This window comes from Jaculus jaculus, chromosome 2 (assembly GCF_020740685.1).
Source record: "Jaculus jaculus isolate mJacJac1 chromosome 2, mJacJac1.mat.Y.cur, whole genome shotgun sequence".
Lineage (NCBI taxonomy): Eukaryota > Metazoa > Chordata > Mammalia > Rodentia > Dipodidae > Jaculus > Jaculus jaculus.
In genome coordinates this window covers 31,768,930-31,789,420 of record NC_059103.1, presented here as the reverse complement: position 1 = coordinate 31,789,420, position 20,491 = coordinate 31,768,930, and the positions used below count along the sequence as shown (strand labels likewise).

The 20,491-nt window shown below is 45.6% G+C and overlaps 1 protein-coding gene across 2 annotated transcripts; it reads left to right on the top strand.

Annotated features, from left to right (window-relative positions):
• The first annotated feature begins 1,640 nt into the window (after positions 1-1,640).
• Positions 1,641-17,515, top strand: Fbxl12 (F-box and leucine rich repeat protein 12). 2 transcript variants are annotated; one of them, XM_004667438.2, is made up of 3 exons: positions 1,641-1,771; positions 1,871-1,943; positions 16,030-17,515. In XM_004667438.2, the coding sequence occupies exons 1-3, from the start codon at positions 1,686-1,688 to the stop codon at positions 16,849-16,851; spliced, it is 981 nt and encodes a 326-aa protein (XP_004667495.1). In that variant the 5' UTR covers positions 1,641-1,685; the 3' UTR covers positions 16,852-17,515. The 2 variants fall into 2 exon arrangements, with proteins under 2 accessions (XP_004667495.1, XP_045000705.1); XM_045144770.1 differs by having other exon boundaries at positions 1,644-1,943.
• The last annotated feature ends 2,976 nt before the right edge of the window (positions 17,516-20,491 follow it).

Below are 20,491 nucleotides of genomic sequence, written 5' to 3'. Positions count from 1 at the left end.
ACTAATAAAGCCAAAGTCCCTAAAGGTGTGTGTTGCCCCACACCCTAAATCCTGTCAATTGGGAGGCTTCGATTTCTGGTCTGAAATGGGTTCCAGGTCAGCCTTGGTGTCCCTACAAATGACAAAAGCAAAAGACAAAGGTCTTATCAACCAGAAAACATAAAAGGCAACAATAGTCAATACCAAAATACAGCTTATTTGAGAATGATAAAGCCAACCAAGAATATATCAATCAAATCTAACACATAATCTGCCCTGACATGGAAGGTGAGATTAGCACTTCCAGTGTAGATTTATGTACCTGTCTTTGTGTAAGTAGGCCCCGTTACCTTTTGGGATGGCTTCCAATCTCACCAATGCTGAGTGCCCACCTTGAAACCTCTCTTGTGCTGAGGACTTGGTTAGGCTGGTTGGGTTGCTGGATGTGGTGTTCTGATCTGCTGTGCTGAGTGCTTTTGTGGGTGCATGGGGGTGGGGAATGAGGTCTGTGGTCATTGGTGGTACTGGCGGTTGGGGATGGGAGGCTGTCTACAATGCCTGGAGTTGTACCAGAGCTGCTCAGCTGATCCCTGCTGTCTTCTTCAGGTTTCTTGACTGCACGGAGGTTGGTGTGAGTGGAAAGTCCCTTCACCTGGTTTTTGCTCCTGCTGCCCTGTGCCAGCCAGAGGGTGTGCAGATTCCTGCTGCTGGCACCTCAGCGGGATTCTGACTGGTTTCCTGCTTGCCAGAAGCTCTGGGGTTCTCCTGCTTCTCTGCTGCTGTGGTTGATAATTTCTCATACACCTTCATTTTTCTGTAGAAGAGTGTATTTTGCTGTTTTTCTTTCCCTTCCTAGGTTGCTTTGGCATGGCTACTAAGGTGCCATCTTACTGTGAATTCCAGAGCATCTTTCTTACCCACCCCAAAACCCTTCCCAGGTACTAGAACTGAACCCAGGACCTTGTGGGTATACTCCACAAGCGCCTCCTATACCTCACAGCACAAAAGGCAAGGCACACCAGCTTCAGGCTGGTTTAGTTGTCGCTCCTGCTACCAGTCTAACTTTCTGAGCTTAGTCCTATTATTATTCATGCACCTGGCTCCTACCCTTACCCACCCTCACCCCCTCCTCGCCCCTGGGACTTGCTGCCTCATTCAAAGTAGGCTTTATAGGTTTTAACGCCTATTGTCCTCTAGTTCTTAACAAATTGCGGAGCCTCAGGTCAGTCAAGCAACCTCTCCCCGCATGCTGCTCCTCCCTTGGCCTTGGCCACACCCTGAAGCCTCTCCTCGCCTAAGGCACGCCCCCCTGGTGCGGACCACGCCCCTGCCCTACTCCCCAGTCCTCTGGCCACGTCTCGGCTTCTGGGCGGGCTGCTCGTGCTGTCCTGCGCCTGGCCCTGAGCACGCTCCTGGGCGTCTCCCTCGCAGGCCACGCCCTCGGGCCGTGTCGCCTGGCCACACCTCCAGGCTCTCCCCGCCCAAGCCGCAGCAGTCAGGCCTGGTCTGCGTCGGGCCCCGCCTCGCAGCCGTCCGGGGCCAGGCCGGCTCGCTGTGCAACAGGTGGGCTCTTGGCCGTGCGCGGAGAGTGGACGCCGCCGCCCGGCCCGTCCGCCGCCGCCGCCGCCGGGCCTCCCAGCGCGCTCTCGGGGAGTGCGGCCTGGCTTTCAGCGGAAGCGGAAGCGGAGGCGCCCGTCGGCCGTCTAATGGCGAGTGTGAACGACCTGCCGGACTCGGTGCTCCTGGAGATCTTCTCTTACCTCCCGGTCCGGGACCGGATCCGCATCTCCAGGTGCGGTCGCTCCTCGGGGGGAACGCCGGGCACGGGCTCGGCGGAGGCGCCGATCCGGTTCCCGGCCGGGGTCGTTCTAACGGCCGGTCCACTCCCCAGGGTCTGTCACCGCTGGAAGAGGCTGGTGGACGACCGGTGGCTGTGGCGACACGTCGACCTGACGCTCTACACGGTACGGGGATCGGCTGGGCGGGCAGAGCCGCCTCCGCGTCGGCTGGACCCGGAGAACCACCTGTCAGGAACTGGTTTTTGTTTGACTTTATTTTTGTTCCTTTCGATGGATGTTTTGTTTTTGCTTTTTTTTGTTTTTTTGAGACAGCGTCTCTTGGATTCTCTTGCGTCCTGTCATTGATTATACACGCACACACACACCTATGTATATTTCCTCCCCTCCTCCCCACCCCCCCCCGAGGTAGGGCTTCGCTCGAGCCCAGGCTGACCTGGTTCACTATGCAGTCTCTGGGGGTGGCCTTGAACTCAGCGATCCTCCTACCTCTGCCTTCTTCCCCAGTGCTGGGATTAAGGGCGTGGTACACCCGGCTTGTGTGTGTGTGTGTTAATGTGTTTTTTTAGGCTAGAATATCATACATCCCAGGCTTAATAGCCAAAGGTAACCTTGAACTTCTCTTTTTGCCTCCACTTTAGAATTTTTTTTTTGTAATTTTTTTTCTCTCTTTTCAGCCCAACAGGCATGTTCTGTCACATCTAGCTATCAAGTATTAATACCAATGATGGGGACCAGAGTTTGAGACAATGTCTTGCTGTATAGCCCAGGGTGTCCTTGAATTTACTGTGTAACCTACACGAATTACAATGAGTCACCACCACATCCAGTGCCCACCTTTTCATTACAAAAAGTTTTAAGCCAGGTGTGGTGCTAGGAGGATCTTTGTGTGTTTGAGGCCAGCCTGGGACTACAGAGTGAGTTTCAGGTTAGCCTGGGCTAGAGCAAGACCCTACCTCAAAAACCAAACAACAACAAAAAGTTTTAAAGAGCTGGAGTTGGTGGTTCATGCCTTTAATTCCAGCACTTGGAAAGCAGAGGTAGGAGTATTGCTGTGAGTCTGAGGCTAGTCTGAGACTGGGCTAGATTGAGACTTTACCTTGAAAAAAACAAACAAAAAAGTCTTAAACACAGCCAGATGTGGTAACTCTAGCCTTGGACCTCAACCACTAAGTCATTTCTTTAGCCCAACATTACGGATTCTGAGGTAGGATTATGTGAATTCTGGCCCAGTGTGAGTTACAGAATGAGTACCAGGTGAGCCTGGGTTTAAAAAAAAAAGAAAGAAAAAAACTTGCTTTAAAAAACGTTTTAGGGGCTGGAGAGATGGCTTAGCGGTTAAGCGCTTGCCTGTGAAGCCTAAGGACCCTGGTTCGAGGCTTGGTTCCCCAGGTCCCACGTTAGCCAGATGCACAAGGGGGCACACGTGTCTGGAGTTCGTTTGCAGAGACTGGAAGCCCTGGCGCGCCCATTCTCTCTCGCTCCCTCTATCTGTCTTTCTCTCTGTGTCTGTCGCTCTCAAATAAATAAATTAAAAAAAAAAAAACAAAACGTTTTAGACTCTGGAGAGATGGTTTAGCAGTTAAGATGCACAAAGTGGCACATAGATCTGGAGCTTATAATCAGTGGCTAGAGGCCCTGGCATGCGCAATCTCTCTCTAATTGCCTCTTTCCCTCTCGTTTTCTCTCAAGTTAGTAAAATATTTTTTTAAAACTATTTTTTTATTTATTTAAGAGGGGGAGGGAGAGAGAGAGGGAGGGAAAGAAGAAAGAGAGAGAGAGAGAGAGAAAGAAAGAGAGCACCAGGGCCTCTGGTAGCTGTAAATGAGCTCCAGATTCATGCACCACCATGTGCATCTGGCTTATGTGGGTCCTGGAGAATCTAACCTGGATCCTTTGGCTTTGCAGGCAAGTGCCTTAACTGCTAAGCCATCTCTCCAGCCCTGATAGAATATATTTTTTAAGTGTTTTATTGTTGTTGTTCTGTTTTTCAAGGCAGGTTCTCACAGGCTCAGGCTGACCTGGAATACACTATGTAATCTCAGGGTGACCTCGAATTTACAGTGATCCTCCTGCCTCTGCCTCCCGAATGCTGGGATTAAAGGCATGCACCACCACGCCCAGCTTTTTAAAAAAGTTTTAAACTCATAAAAGTTGATAAAATAACACAGAACACCAAGATAGCAGAGCAAGTTCACTTCATCCTAAACACTTTAGCACACATGCCCTTAACTAGTGGTAGCATTTGTTTATATTCTCTCTTATTTGAGGCAAGAGCTCCCGATATTACCCACACCTGTTCCATACTCCAGGCCTAAACCCTCTGCCTCAGCCTCCTAAACAGCTGTGTTACACTGTACTTCACCTCCTTTTTATCTTTTTGTTTTTTCGAGGTAAGGTCCCACTCTAACCCAGGCTGACTTGGAATTCACTATGTAGTCTCAGGGGGGCCTCGAATTCACATTGATCCTCCTAGCTCTGCCTCTCCAGTGCTATTATCCAGTGGTATTAAAGGCATGCACCACCATGCTTCACTTTGTCCTCTTCTTTTAAAAGGTATTATTTGCTAATGAAAATGAATCCTTACAAAATTACACAAATCACAATTTTTTCGATAAAAACTTGAAAATTAGCTAGGTATGGTGATGGTAGCCCTGGCAGTAGTGCACAACTATAATCCCATCACCAGGGGCTAAAGCAGGAGGATTTAGAGTACATATCAAAATCTTATCTCAAAAAGCAAAGTGAAGCCAGATGTGGTGGCACATGCCTTTAATCCCAGCACTCGGGAGGCAGAGGTGAGAGAATCACCATGAGTTCTAGGCCCCCCTGAGACTCCATAGTGAGTTCCAGGTCAGCCTGGGCTACAGTGAGACCCTACCTCGGGGGGGAAAAAAAAGCAAAGTGAGGCTCAACTGAGGGAGGGGGGCAAAAAGCACAGTGGGCTCAGGAGATAGCTTAGTTGTTAAAGGTGTCTACTTGCAACCCCTGGGGTTCAATTTTATAGCCATCCAGGTGAAAATAAATTAAGCCAGATGGGCATTTATCTGCAGCAGCAAGAGGCTCTAGTGTACCTGTATAAACACACATGCAACTAAAACATTTTTTATTTATTTTTAAAATTTGTTTATTTATTTATTTTGGTTTTTCAAGGTAGGGTTTCACTCTAGCTCAGGCTGACCTGGAATTCTCTTTGTAGTCTCAGGCTGGCCTTGAACTCACAGTAATCCTCTTACCTCTGCCTGCTAAATGCTGGGATTAAAGGCATGTGCTACCATGCCTGGCAAATTTTTTCAATAGCTCTTTCTCTGTATATTTTATTTATTTAAGAGAGAGAGAGAATGGGTGCCCCAGGGCCTCCAGCCACTGCAAACGAACTCCAGATGCATGTGCCCCCTTGTGCATCTGGCTTATGTGGGTCCTGGGGAATCAAACCTAGGTCCTTTTGCTTTGCAGGCAACCACCTTAACTGCTGAGCCATCTCTCCAGTCCTAAAAAGATCTTTTAACTGGCATGGTGGCACACACCTTTCATTTAGCACTCCAAAAGCTAAGGTAGGAGGATTGCACAGAGTTCAAAGCCAACCTGGGTGTACATAGCCTGAGCTAGAGTGAAACCTTGCCTAAAGCCAAAGCAACAAAACATTAAAGTTGCCCCAGGTACAACTATGAGCCTTTAACAGTTGTTTCCTGGTAAACCCTTGTCCAGAGTCAGGTGACCACTGTTGTGTGTAGAGTATTTCCTTCTCTCTCATCTTGTATGCACTTACACTGCTTGGTCTGTACACTAACAAAATACAGCTTACAAGAGCAAGATCAGTCTTCCAATTATAGTCAAACTTGGAATTAGTTCAACATTTATTTATTTATTTGCAAGCAGAGAGAGAGAAAGTGAGATAGAAAGAGTGGGTGCTGCAAGGTGTGGTGGTGCACACCTTTAATTCCAGCACCCGAGAGACAGAGGTAGGAGGATCACCATGAGTTTGAGGCCACCCGGAGACTATAAAGTGAGACCCTACCTCAAGAAACCAAACAAACAAAGAAAGGGTGTGCAAGGACCCATCAAAAACTCCAAATGGGGCTGGAGAGATGGCTTAGCGGTTAAGCGCTTGCCTGTGAAGCCTAAGGACCCCAGTTCGAGGCTCGGTTCCCCAGGTCCCACGTTAGCCAGATGCACAAGGGGCGCACGCGTCTGGAGTTCGTTTGCAGTGGCTAGAAGCCCTGGTGCGCCCATTCTCTCTCTCTCTGTCTGCCTCCTTCTCTCTCTGTCTGTCGCTCTCAAATAAATAAATAAAAATAAAAAAAAATATTAAAAAAAAAAACAACTCCAAATGCATACACCGTGTGCATCTGTCTCTACGTGGATACTGCGGAATTGAACCCAGGCTGTTAGGCCTTGGAAGCAAGTGCTGTTAACTGCTGAGCCATCACTCCAACCCCATATTTTTAATTTTTTTTTTATAGTTTATTTATTTGACAGAGAAAGGGGGAGAGAGAGAAAATGGGTGTGCCAGGGCCTCCAGCCACGTGTGCTCCCTTGTGTATCTGGCTAACATGGGTCCTGGGGAATCAAGCCTGGGTCCTTTGACTTTGCAGACAAATGCCTTAAGCACTAAGCCATCCCTCCAGCCCCCCCTCCCATTTTATTTTTTAAAATACTTTTATTTATTTGCAAGGAGAGAGGGAGAGAATATGAATAAGAGAGGAAATAGGTGTGACAGGGCCACTGTAAATGAACTCCAGGTACATGCACCACTTTGTGTATCTGGCTTTATGGAAGTACTGGGGAATTGAATCTGGGCCTTCAGTCTTTGCTGTCAAGCACTTTTACCTGTTGAGCCATTTCTCCAGCCCCATTTAAAAAAAAAAAAAAATATATATATATATATATATATATATATATATATATATATATGCAATTCTGAATTCTAGGCTGGCACTCTATCACTGAGCCATGCCCCCACCCCATTACTGGATTCTAAACAAGCAAACCATACCCCCAGCGCCTCACTGGCTGATTCTAGACAGGTACTGTACCACTGAGCCATTTCTCTAGCCCTAGTGTGTGCATTTAAACAAGTGATAGCATTAATATTTTTGCTGTTGTTGTTTTCTGAGACTGTCTTCTGTAGCCTAGGCTGGCTTTGAGCTCCTGATCCTCCTGCCAGCTGCTGGGATTACAGGCATGCATCATAATACCCAGTACTTTGTTTTCCAGTACTGAGGACCAGGACCTTGTGCATGCTAGGCCAAGTAGTCTACTCCTGAGCTATATCCCTAGTCCAAAAATACTCATTTAAGATATTTTTAACTTGTTATTGACAAGTTTCATACACATAGACAATATACCATGATCATACCTCCCACACTTTTTCTCTCCTACAAGTCTCCTATTTTGATGACATCATTTTTTTTCTCCTATTATGTAGGTAGCTTCATAGACTGTGAGGTCATAAATACCATGGCCACTTTGTGTCTGGAAGACAGCATTGTAAGCACTCCTCCCCCTCCTTTAGTAATAGAAGGCTTAGGGTTCCTTGTCCATACACCAATGTATGCCAATGCACCAATACATTTGGGGTGTCTCTGGATCCTTGTGAATTTGAAGAATTAAAATCCATAGACCAGAGGGTAAGATTGTGAAACTATGAGCGTAAGAGAAGGAAGTACAGAGAGCTCCTGCCATGGTGAAGGCAGGAATGGGTAGAGAGCCCACGTGGGATTAAGGGTCTCCTCCCTCCTCCTCACCCCCCCATCTCAGCCCAGCTGGGCTCAGAGCAGGGACCTGGGGGTTTCAGCTTCAGAGAGATGAACAGCCAAAAAGAGGTAAGCATCTATTTATTTATTTATTATTTATTTTTTTGAGGTAGGGTTTCACTCTAGTCCAGGCTGACCTGGAATTCACTCTGTATTCTCAGGGTGGCCTCCAACTCAGGTGATCCTCCTACCTCTGCCTTCTGTTGGGATTAAAGGCTTGCACCACCATGCCCAACTCCTATTTATTTTTTTTAAAGATTTTTTTTTTTATTTTTACTCATTTATTTGAGAGAATGAATGTGGGTGCACCAGGGCTCCTTGCCACTGCAAATGAACTCCAGATGCATGCACCACTTTGTGCATCTGGCTTATGTGAGTCCTGGGAAATCAAACCTATGTCCTTTGGCTTTGCAGACAAGTACTTTAACTCTTAAGCCATCTCTCCAGTCCAAGTATCTATTTATAATCTTATTGTGGTGAGCTTTACCCTTAGGCTCAGGCAAGTCTGAGAGAGCTGATTGGTCTGGGCTCAGTGGGCTGGCACAGGAAGAGGCCAGCCATGACACCAAGTTGTGGGGCTGAGTTTAGCTAATCATAATGCCAGGATCAGATTTAAACCTTAATTCTAGGAAAGGGAAGTCCTTCTCAGAGAAGGGCTCAGGTTGTGGAAAAATATAAACCTCTAGGTAACTCCTTTAGAGTCAAGAGATAAGGAGAAGAGAGATCCTTCTCTGATTTCTAGTAAAGTGGAGACTGCAAGGGCTGACTCAAGGACATTCTTGCTTTTTACTTTTGGGAGTCATCCTAAACTGTCTCAACTTTCCACCACCTCTTCTGCAGTAGTCCCTGAACCTTGGAGGGTGTGATGGAAATGTTTCACAGTGCTGAACATTCCATTATCACTTCTAGAGTTTTGAGTCTTCCTAAGTGGTCACCATCATCTGAAAAGAGAAGCTTCAAGCTGGAGAGATGGTTCAGTGATTGAAGGTGATCACTTGCAAAACCTGCTAGCCCTGGTTCAATTCCCAAACCACCCACTTGAAGTGATGCATGTGTCTAATTTTCATGTGTAGCAGCAAGAGGCCCTGGCATGTCCCCACACAAGTACACACACATGCAAACAAATAAAAAATAGGCAGGATTCAAACTGCAAACTAGACTGGAGAGATGGCTTAGCAGTTAAGGTATTTGTCTGCGAAGCCTAAGGATCCAGGTTTGCTTTCCCAGAACCCACGTAAGCCAGATGCACAAGGTGATGCATCTGGAGTTTGTTTATAGTGGCTAGAAGCCCTCTCTGTCAGCCTCTTTTCTCTCTCTAAATAAATAAAGTATTTTAAAAACTACAAACTATACAAACCCAAAAATTCAAGTGTCCACTGGATGTGGTTGCTCATGCTGAGTTTGAGGTCAGCCTGGGACTATAGAGTAAGTTCCAGGTCAGCCTGAGCTAGAGTGATACCCTACCTTGAAAAAAAAAAAATGCTGGGCATGGTGGTGAACACCTTTAAACCCAGCACTTGGGAGGCAGAGGTAGGAGGATCACCGAGAATTTGAGACCACCCTGAGACTACAGCATTAATTCCAGGTCAGCCTGGACCAGAGTGAGACCCTTCCTCAAAAAAAAAAAAAAAAAGAAAGAAAGAAAGAAAGAAAGAAAAGAAAAAGAAAAAGGGTTTGGAGAGATGTCTCAGTCATTAAAGGCACTTGATTGCTAGACTGACAGCTCGAGTTTGATTGGTACCCCAGTATCCATTTAAAGTCAGAGGCACAAAAATGGCACATGTGTCTTGAGTTCATTTGCAGCAGCATGTGGCTCTGGCACACTCATATTCTCTCATTAGTTATGACTTTAATTAAAGCCTCCTTTATGTTTCTGTCCTCCAAGTTGCCCGTTCTTTCTCTCTAAAGGCAGCAAACACTCCAGTTTGCTGCAAACCCAGACAGGTACAACTATCCCTTGGTATTTGCAGGGGATGGGATCTAGGACTATATCAGCTACTCTAGTTCTCAGCCACTCCTGTCCTTTATGTAAAGGGGTACAAAGGTGGGCATGGTAATCTGAGCAGTTAGAAGGCTAAGACAGGAGGATTGTGAATTTAAAACTAGCCTGGAGGTACATAGCAAAGCTTTATCTAACACACACATGGGGGGTGGGTATATTTTCTTAAAACCTTTATCCTTCCCTGGACTTTAAGTCATCTGGTAGGTCTTACAAATGTATAGAATATAAAAGCTATTGGTCACATTTCTCTCAGTGTTCCTTCTCAAAGACATTGCAGTAAGCTTGAAGAAGTAGAAATCATTTTGGAGAGTGGAGAGAGGAGAATTTCAGACAATGTTTAACACCTATTTAGAATTAATAGTTGGGGCTGGAGAGATGGCTTAGCAGTTAAGGGCTTGCCTGTGAAGCCTAAGGACCCCAGTTTGAGGCTTGATTACCCAGGACCCACATAAGCCAGATGCACAAGGTGGCGCATGCATCTGGAGTTTGTTTGCAGTGGCTGGCACACCCATTTTCTCTGTCTCACTGCCTCTCTGTCTCTATTGCTCTCAAATAAATAAAAATAAATTTTTAAAATTAATAGTCACAAATTTAAGGTGTATCTAGTGATCCTGAATTTTTCCAGCAATATGCTGCTTTTATAGGCATCAAGAGAATAGGCATAGAGATTGGCCAGGTTTGGGATGACCATGTGTTGTGAAATATCTCTCAGTGGCCTCATGTGTTTTAATTAAGCTTACAAGGCTCAATCCCCAGCTGATAGCAATTTGGGAAGTGGAGCCTTGGAGAAAGTTGGTGGCTTGGAGTAGCCTTGTAGGTGTTAGAGCCCAGCTTCCTTTTTCCAGAGCTTGTTTACTCTTACTGCTCTCTGCCAGCTTCTGGGGCAAGATGTGATGCTCAGACTCTACTCTGTTGTTCTTTCCCTGCCGTGAGGAAACTTGCCTCCAAGACTGTAAGCCAAAATAATCCCTTTCCTTGAATCTACAAAAAAATACATGCTAATTTTTTATTAATATTTATATTTTTTGTTTTTGCCTTTTTAAACATTCCTAATAATCTTATTATCTTTAATTTTTATTTTATTTTTTTGTTTTTATTTTTATGTATTTATTTCAAACCAACAGAGAAAGAGGCAGATAGAGAGAGAATGGGTGTGCCAGGGCTTCCAGCCACTGCAAATGAACTCCAGATGCATGCACCACCCTATGCATCTGGCTTATGTGGGCCCTAGGAAATCGAGCCTTGAACTGGGGTCCTCAGGTTTTGCAGGCAAGCGCTTAACTGCAAAGCCATCTCTTCAGCCCTATTTTTTTTTTTAAATTTTAGAGAGATAGAGTGAGAGAGAGAAAATGCCAGGGCCTCAGCCATTGAAATCGAAGTCCAGACACTTTTGCCATCTAGAGGCCATGTGTGACTTTCACTTGCCTTTTTGTGTCTGGCTAACTTGGAATCTGGAGAATCAAGAGTCCTTAGGCTTTGCAGGAAAGTGCCTATCTGCTAAGCCATCTCTCCAACCCTGTTTTTGCTTTTTAAAAAATATTTAATTTGTTTGAGAGACAGAATGCATGTCAGGGCCTTCAGCCACTGCAAATGAACTCCAGACACATGCACCACCTTGTGCATCTGGCTTACGTGGGTCCTGGGGAATCAAACCTGGGTCCTTTCACTTTGCAGGCAAGCACCTTAACTGCTAAGCCATATCTCCAGTTCTTGTTTTTGCTTTTATTTATTTATTTATTTATTTATTTTTTTAAGGTAGAGTCTCCCTCTAGCCTAGGTTGACATGACACTTAGGCTGTAGCAACAAGCTGGCTTCAAACTCATGGTGATCCTCCTGTCTCAACCTCTGAGTGATGGAATTAAAGGTGTGTACCACAATACCTGGTTTAATATTTCTGGGCTCTTGTTTTAAAAAAGATTTATTTTTATTTATTTATTAAAGACAGAGAGAGAGAGAAAATGGGTATGCCAGGGCCTCCAGCCACTGCAAGCAAACTCCAGACACATGTGCCACCTTTTATATATGACTTACGTGGGACCTGGAGCCCTTAGGCGTTGTAGGCAAGTGCCTTAACCACTAAGCCATCTCTCCAGCCCTGTTTTTTTTTTTTTTTTTTTTTAGGGAAAAATAAGTTTGTACATGTTGATAATAGATGCTTTTTTTTCTGAATGTTTTTGGTATGAATTTGGTTGTTTAAACTCCCAGAGGGCCAGGCATGGTAGCTTGTGCTTTTAATTCCAGCACTCCAGAGGCTGAGGTAGGAAATGGTCAAAAGTTGAAGGCTAGCCTGAGCTACAAAATGACACTCTGCCTTAAAAAAATGAAAAAAAGCCAGGTGTGTTAGTGCGCACCTTTAATTCTAGCACTTGGGTCAAGACCAGTCTGAGCTAGTGTGAGATCTTGCCTCAAAAATAAAACAAAAATCCCTCCTGACTGCAAAAGGCCTGCTGTTAACAGGTTTCTGTTGGCTTTAACAAGAACACAGAGTGTAATGGTTTTGCATTTTATTTTATTAAATACTATTTATTTGCAAGCGGAGAGAATGAATAGGTACACCAAGCCCTATTGCCATTGAAATGAACTTCAGATACATGTGTCACTTTGTGTATCTTGCTTTATGTTGCTATGGGAAAGTGAGCCACATGGAGATGGCACCAGAAATAGAGTGGAAAACTCAGAAAATTTATTCATGTAGACATGTGCCACCAAGTACGTCTGACTTTACATGGGTTCTGGGGAATCAAACCTGGGTCCTTAGGCTTTACAGACATGTACCTTAACTGCTAAGCCATCTGTCCAGCCCCATTGTGACATTTTCAAATCTATATTACTATACTTTGCTCATACTTGTCCCTCTGCAAAACTCTCCTTTTGGTCCTATCTCCCTCTTACTCTCATGTCTTTTTGTATCTGTATCATACATACATACATACATACATATACACACGCACATGCACATACATGTTCATTCTGCATGTGAGTGAGATCCTATAACATTTGTCTTTCTGGGTGTATTTCCCTTAACTTGATCTTAATTCCCATCCACTTTTCTGCAAACTAGAATTTTGTTCTCCTTTACAGCTGAATAAAACTCCATTGTGTATATGTACTGCATCTTTGTTATCTAGCCACCTGCTGCTGAGTATCTAGGCTGATTCTGTACCTGTGCTATTGTGAATACTACATTAGCCAGTGTGTGTGTGTGTGTGTGTGTTTGGTTTTTCAAGGTAGGGTATCACTCTCACCCAGACTGATCTGGAATTCACTATGTAATTTTGGGGTGGCCTTGAACTCACAGTGATCCTCTTACCTCTGCCTCTTGAGTGCTGGGATTAAAGCCATGCACCACCATGCCTGACTTAGTATTTCTTTGTGAGGAGAGAGGAGAGAATGGGTGTGCCAGGGTCTCTTGCTGCAAACAAGCTTCAGATGCACGTTTTACTTTGCGTATCTGGATTTACATGGATACTGGGGAATTGAACCCAGGTCATCATTCTTTGCAAGCAAGTGCCTTTAACCACTGAGCCATCTCTCAATTAGCCAGTATTTCTAATCTATCAGTTGCCAGAAGCCCAGACTGGCAGGTCTAAATTTGGCCAGAAAGATTCAGTGTCTAAACTGGATGTTGTGGTACATACCTTTAATCCCAGAACTCTGGAGGATCTGTGCAAGTTTGAGATCAGTCTGCCTAGTGAGTCCAGGCCAGCTAGGACTTCACAGCAAGACCCTTTCTCTCTCTCTCTCTGTCTCTCTCTCTCTCTCATTCTCACACACACACAACACCAAACAACAGACAAGAAAAGACATAAATCTTGATTCCGTGTATAATGCTAGCGCTTGAGTAGCAGAGATAGTAGGATTGCTGTAAGTTTGAGGTCAGTGTCAGTGCAGTCTACGTGGTGAGTTTCCAGCCAGCCAGGGCTGCATAGAAAGACCCTGTCTCGAAAAAAAAAAAAAAAAAAATCAGTCCCTGGGAAGGTCAATAAAAACAAATTTTGGGAGGCTGGGGCTCAGCTGTTAAAGGTGCATGCATGCACAGCTGCCTGCCTACCTGGGCTCAGTTCTTTAGCCACCCAGGTAGAGCTGGATGCAAAAATTGGTGCAAGCATCTAGCCTTCTATAAGAGACCCTGGCACACACATGTGAAAATAAATAAAACTTTAAAAAACTTGTGTTTCAAATATTCCATAAAGAAAGCCAGGCTGGTGGTACACACCTTTAATCCCAGCACTAGAGAAGCAGAGGTAGGAAGATCACTATATGAATTCAAGGCCACCTGGAGACTACATAGTGATTCCAGGTCAGGTCAGCCTGGACTAGAGTGAGACCTACCCCAAGAAACCAAAAAGAAAAAGTAAATTCCATAATGAAACTGAATACTTTGTATGCTAATATATGTCCGTGTGTGTGTGTGTGTGTGTGTGTGTGTGTGTGTGTGTGTATTTAAAAATTAGGTGCTTAGAGATTTGAGGATATTCAGTGCTGGAACATTTACCTAGTACCCATGAGACCCTTGGTTTGATTTTTTGTTTTTAATTTTATTACTTACTTGCATGCAGAGAATGAGAGAATAGGCACATGGGGCCTGTTGTTACTACAAACAGACTCCAGATGCTTTTTTTTTTTTTTTTGGAGTTAAGGTCTCACTCTAGCTCAGGCTGACCTGGAATTCACTCAGGGTCTCAGGGTGGCCTTGAACTCATGGTGATCCTTCTACCTCTGCTTCCTGAGTGCTGGGATTAAAGGCATGTGCCACCATGCCCAACTTCCAGATGCCATTTTATGCATTTGGCTTTATTTGGGTACTGAGGAATCAAGCCTAGGCTATCAGGCTTTGCAAGTAAGTGCCTTTAACCTCTGAGCCATCTCTCTAGGCCCTACAGAACACAAACCCACACAAATTTAAAAATATTTGAGCTGGTGAGGTGGCTCAGCAGTTAAGTATGCTTCCTGTTCTGTGCAGGCATGAGGGCCTGAGACCCCCTAAATTCGAATCTCCAGATCCCATGTAAACAAGTTGGGAGTGGCCATGTGAACCCCAGTCCTACAAAGGGAGCAAAGAGACCAGGGAATCACCAGGGCTTTGGTATGAGTAAAATGACTCTGACTCAAATAAGAATGAGCAGAAGCTGGGCATGGTGGCACGTGCCTTTAATCCCAGCACTCAGGAGGCAGAGGTAGGAGGATCGCCATGAGTTCAAGGCCACCCTGAGACTACAGAGTTAATTCCAGGTCAGCCTGGACCAGACTGAGACCCTAACTCGAAAAACCAAAAAAAAAAAAAGGGCAGAAAAGCAGTGAAGAGGACATCCAACATTTGGCTCTGACTGCCAGACGAGCACATGGGACCCTGCGAAATCACGTGGATATGCATACACACAAGTAAAAAGATATGATTAATGTCGTAATGGGAACTGGGAGACAAGTGGCTAAGGTGCTTGCTTTGCAAGCATGAACACCTGAGGTCAGATTCATGCAAAATGCTAGGGTTAGTGGTGCATGCTTGTCATCTCAGAGCGTGAGAGGCAGACACAGAATTCCTGGAGCTCAGAGGCGCTCTAGTGCTGAGATTACAGGTATGTGCCACCATTTTTAGCTTGGGTTTTGTTTGGTTTTACTTTTGACACAGGGTCTCATGTAGCCTACCTGGTCCTCAAATTCACGTAGCCAAGGATGATAGCTTTGGATTCTGATCCTCCTACCTCAACGTGTCAAGCATGTTCCGTGCCCAGTTTATGTAGTGCTGGGGATGAAACCCAGGCCTTTGTGCATGCTAGGCAAACACTGCCAACCGAGTTGTGTCCCAACCCAATTTTTATTTTATTGTTTTAAATTATTTGAGAGAGAAAGGACATGCCAGCGCCTTCAGCTACTGCAAAGGAATTCCATATGCATGTGCTGCCTTGTGCATCTGGCTTATGTGGGTCCTGGGGAATTGAACTTGGGTTTTTTGGCTTTGCAAGGCAAGAGCCCCTTAACTGCTAAGCCATCTCTCTAGCCCCCAACCCAATTTTTAAAAAAACAGACCTAGTTTTACTCTGGGTAGGCTGGCTACTTTAGTTTATTCTGCTTTTCCCCAGAGGTAAGACTAGCAAGGCTCAGTGAGCAGTGGTGTACTTTGCTTTCTTCTCCCAGCCAGAACCAGAAATCATAAAGCTATCTTTGGATTTTTTCTCTCCCATTGGGTTGTTTAGATTCCTAGCAGTCAGAATGGTGAGGCCCATTCTTTTTTACTTTGGGGGAGATGAGAGGTTGGTAAACTATCTTGCTGTGTAGCCTAGGCTGGTGTGAACTCTCCTGCCTCAGTCTCCCCCAGGTGCTGTTGTCACAGGCCAGTGCCTTCATGCTCAGCAAAGGAAACTGCCTTCTTACTCCTGGGGAGACAGGAGCAGAACCTAGGAGGTCACAGAACCCTGTGGGGGTGTGTGTCACAAGCCCAGTGGATCCCTTGGGAGTACCCCTGTACCTGTCACCCTAATCTCTGACTTTTGACAGATGCGGCCCAAAGTCATGTGGCACCTCCTCCGCCGGTACATGGCATCCCGGCTCTATTCCCTACGGATGGGAGGCTACCTCTTCTCAGGATCCAAGGCACCACAGCTGTCCCCTGCCTTGATGAGGGCCCTAGGCCAGAAGTGCCCCAACCTGAAACGCCTGTGCCTGCATGTGGCTGATCTGACTACAGTCCCCATCACGAGCCTGCCCAGCACCCTGAGGACCCTGGAGTTGCATAGCTGTGAGATCTCCATGTCCTGGCTCCTCAAGGAGCAGGACCCCATGGTGCTGCCTCTGCTCGAGTGCATTGTGCTGGACCGGGTGCCTGCCTTTCGAGACGAACACCTGCAGGGCCTGACACGCTTCCAGGCTCTGCGCTCACTGGTGCTGGGCGGCACCTACCGTGTCACCGAGACGGGCCTGGATGCCAGCCTGCAGGAGCTCAGCTACCTGCAGAGGCTCGAGGTGCTGGGCTGCACCCTCTCTGCTGACAGCACCCTGCTGGCTGTCAGCCGCCACCTCCGAGATGTACGCAAGATCCGGCTGACTGTGGGGGGCCTCTCTGCCTCAGGCCTGGCCTACCTGGAAGGAATGCCTGCCCTGGAGAGTCTGTGCCTACAGGGTCCTCTCATTACCCCAGAAATGCCTACTCCTGCACAAATCATCTCCTCATGCCTTTCCATGCCCAAGCTTAGGGGGCTTGAAGTTCAAGGGCTAGGCTGGGAGGGCCAGGAGGCAGAACAGATCCTACGCAAAGGGCTGCCCCACTGTATGGTCATTGTCAGAGCTTGCCCCAAAGAGTCCATGGATTGGTGGATGTGACCACCTATCTCTAGGACCCATCCCACCTTACAAAGGCTTTACCTTCCAAATGGAAGAGTGCAAGTTAATCAGGCTTGAGGGAACTGAAGGCCACAAGGGAAGAATGCCAGGGTCTTGGGGTCTGTAGCCCTGGGAGTGCTTACCAACACTGTAGCCTCAGTTCTGTCACCCAGCCTTTGGGAGACCCGGTTCACACTTGTAGAAATAGAGATCATAGCTACCTCATAATTCTTCTGTTGTAATTCAGGGCTGGGGATTGAGCCCAGGGCCTTGAGCATGTTAGGCAATCACTCTGATGCTGACCTGTGACCCCAACCATGAAAAACCTTAAGATTTAACACCCACAGCCTCAGAAGACCCTCAGTACAAGGTTATTTTCCAAGTTATCAGAAACAGGTGGGTGCATATGGGTGGGGTTAAGCTCTAGGAGGACCTGTGGCACTGAGCCCACTTATTAAGCCTGGAAGGATTTATCTGTGCATGTATACGTGCCTGTCTACCTACCTACATGCTCATAACACTCGAGGATCAAAGGCCAGGGAGGCTTGTCATTGAATCCAAATATTTTTCAAGTATATTTTTTGTATTTTATATTCTACCTTTTTTTAACGTTTTCCACAGCATATTGTATTTTACTATTAAATACGAATTTTTACAAAAAGAATAGCTACCATTTTTATTTTGTGTGTATGTGTGATAGGGTGTTGTCAACTTGATCTGTTTAGTAATCCACAGAAATCTTTCAGGTGGGTCTCCAAGGTTGCTTCCAGGAAGGGTTAACTGAAGGAGGAAGTCCTCCTAGAGTGAGCACTCCTCCACCCCCAGGGTGGGTCAGGTCTCAGATGGGAACTTTATATAAGGAAGCTCTGAGTGAAAAGAGCCTCTTCCTCCCACTTGGCTACTGGAGCTGCTTGCTGCCTTCCAGTGTGGATTGAACAGCATGGACTGCAGAGCAGTGTGAACTGAAGACCCATGTGGATTGAAGACCAGTGGTTCCTCAGGAAGCCTACAGGCCTTCAATGCTGGGACTGCTGGGGCATCTAGCCACTGGACTGAGCAGCTACCGGTTTCCTTGATACTCAGGCCTTCAGTTGCTATTGGAAACCATAAGCTAATTCAGTAAATTCCCTTTTTAATATAATTCATTCTATCAGTGCTGTTCCTCTAGAGAACACTAATACAGATTGCGTTACCAAGAGTGGTTCTAGAAAAACAATTGTAAAGATGGATTTTTCTAGTGGGCTTGGTGCTATCTGGGGTTGGATCTTTGACATCAGTGCTACTAAAGACCCTACTGGTAATAAGGAGGGCACTAATAATCCATGGTGTGAACTATTTAAATAACTTTGTGAATAAGTCATAAGAAAACCTAGTTTTTTGGGCAATGGAACACCCAGAAGCCATAGATTGTTACTAGAAAATTTTCAGTGCCAGAGATGGGATACCTTCCAGTGAGTTGTTGGCCAGGAAGGTCCCTAATATCCCCCAAAATTGCAAGCTACTGCCAAGGCCCTTGGTTTTCCACCAGGAATAGATGGTAACACCCTATTGCTGAAGACTCCACATACTTGGGCTGCAAGGTCACTGAGAAATCCTGCTGGAGCTGAGCTAAAAACCTCCTCCATGTGACCAACTGACAGAAACCTGAATAAAGCTGCACTGCATGCAGTTCCATGGGAGAAAGAAATCACCAGTGAAGACAACAGTGGACACTGCAAGCCTTAAATTTGGCCAGGCAGGCCAAATAAGCCAATGGGTATAATAGTGGCATGTCTGTCATGGGGGAAACCAACCACTCTCTAATTGGCGTGGATGCCCACTCCATGAGAGGGAATACAACCCTGATACTGAAAACCTACAACAGGGATAGTCATGAGCTCTAGGAGTGTAACATCTCCTGGTGTCTGGCTAAATGTATATACTATGCTCACCAAACTGCCCAGTAAGTACTTCTTTCAATGTTCATACCCATATATTAATGCTACTCTCACTTTTGTTTAGAGAATCTTCTCTTTTCAGATGGTAGGGACCTAGGGATGACTCAGAAGGCACCATGGTGCTGAGAAGTGACAGAAGAGTGCTCAGCACTGAAACATCTCTATTACACCTTCCAAGGCTCAGGGTCCATTGTGGAAGAGGTGGCAGAAAGAATGGGAGAGCCAAAGGAAAGGTAGAACTCCTTACAGTGTACTCCTCCAGACACAAAATGGCCTGGATATCTATGATCTCACAGTGCCTGACATTACCTACACAAGATCATCATAATAGGAGGAAAAGATCATGACATCAAAACAAAAGAGAGACTGATTGATATGGGGAGGGTATATGATGAAGTTTCAAAGGGGAAAGTGAGGGAGGGAGGGAATTACCATAGGATATTGTTTACAACTATGGAAGTTGTCAATAAAAAACAAAACTAAAGTCAAATAATCTGACCTAAAAAAAAAAAATCTGGGGGGGCTGAAAGGATGGTTTAGAGGTTAATGTGGTTTCCTGCAAAGCCAAAGGACCCAGGTTTGATTCCCCAGGACCCATGTAAGCCAGATGCATAAGGTGGCACATGCATGTGGAGTTTGTCTGCAGTGGCTGGAGGCCCTAGCACGTCTATTCTCTCCCTCTTCCTCTTTCTCTGTCAAATAAATAAATAAATAAAAATCAAATATTTTTTTAAAATCTGGCAAAAAAAAAAAAAAAACACCCCAGAACTTTGTGAGGTAGATGTATTTGGTGATCCTGAGTCATGTCTTGTGAAGAGGGGCCACAGGCATCTGGAGTTCATTTGCAGTGGCTGGAAGCCCTATTGCACCCATTCTCTCTCTCTCTATCTGCCTTTTTCTCTCTTTGTCTGTCACTTTCAAATAAATAAAATTAAAATAAACAAAAAATCTAAAGAAAAAAAGACATCTTAAAAAAAAAGATCGGCTAACTTGCAACATAAACTCAATTCCCAGCCTCACCAGCTTTCAGAAGTTAATGTGAGGGCACTGACAGGAAAAGAATGGGATCCTGTGACTTGTGATATGTGGGAAGACCCTGAAGAATCCCAGGACATTGAACTCTCAGATTCTGAAAAAGTTGTTCTGTATGAGAATGTAACCTCCATTACCTTAGTGGCAGTTGCATCCCCACCTTCACACCCTGAAGTGTTACCCTCCCCACCCTTGCCTGAGGGAATTAATCCTTGGAGGAATCAGCAGGAGGTGCTAATGCTCCTTAGTCCCCACCCATCTTCCCATCTAGGCCTATAACCAGATGTAAGGCTAGGGAGGCCCCTAAATGTGAGATAGAAAGTGACTTAAGAGGAGGTGAGGTACACCCCTAAAGAACTTCAGGAGTTTTCTAACTTGTACAGGCAGAAGCATGGGGAATATGTGTGGGGATGATGGAGGAAGGAACATAAGATTAGACCAGGTTGAATTTACTGAAATGAGCCCTGAAATTACTGAAATTGAGCTGAGTTTTTAGATTTAACACTGCAGCTCATGAGTAGGAAGAGGGGCCAAGAGTTTATTTGATTGGTTGGCTGTATGGATTCAAAGATGGCCTGCTGTGAATGATCTGGAGCTGCCTGATATCCTTTGGCTTAATGTTGATGAAGGGATTAAAAGGCTCAGAGAACTTGGAATGCTGGAGTGGATTT

Coding starts and splice junctions, on each gene's coding strand:
- Fbxl12 (XM_045144770.1), top strand. CDS start 1,686: ATGGCGAGTGTGAACGACCTGCCGGACTCGGTGCTCCTGGAGATCTTC. Junction 1,944..16,029: donor TCGACCTGACGCTCTACACG/GTACGGGGATCG, acceptor GACTTTTGACAG/ATGCGGCCCAAAGTCATGTG.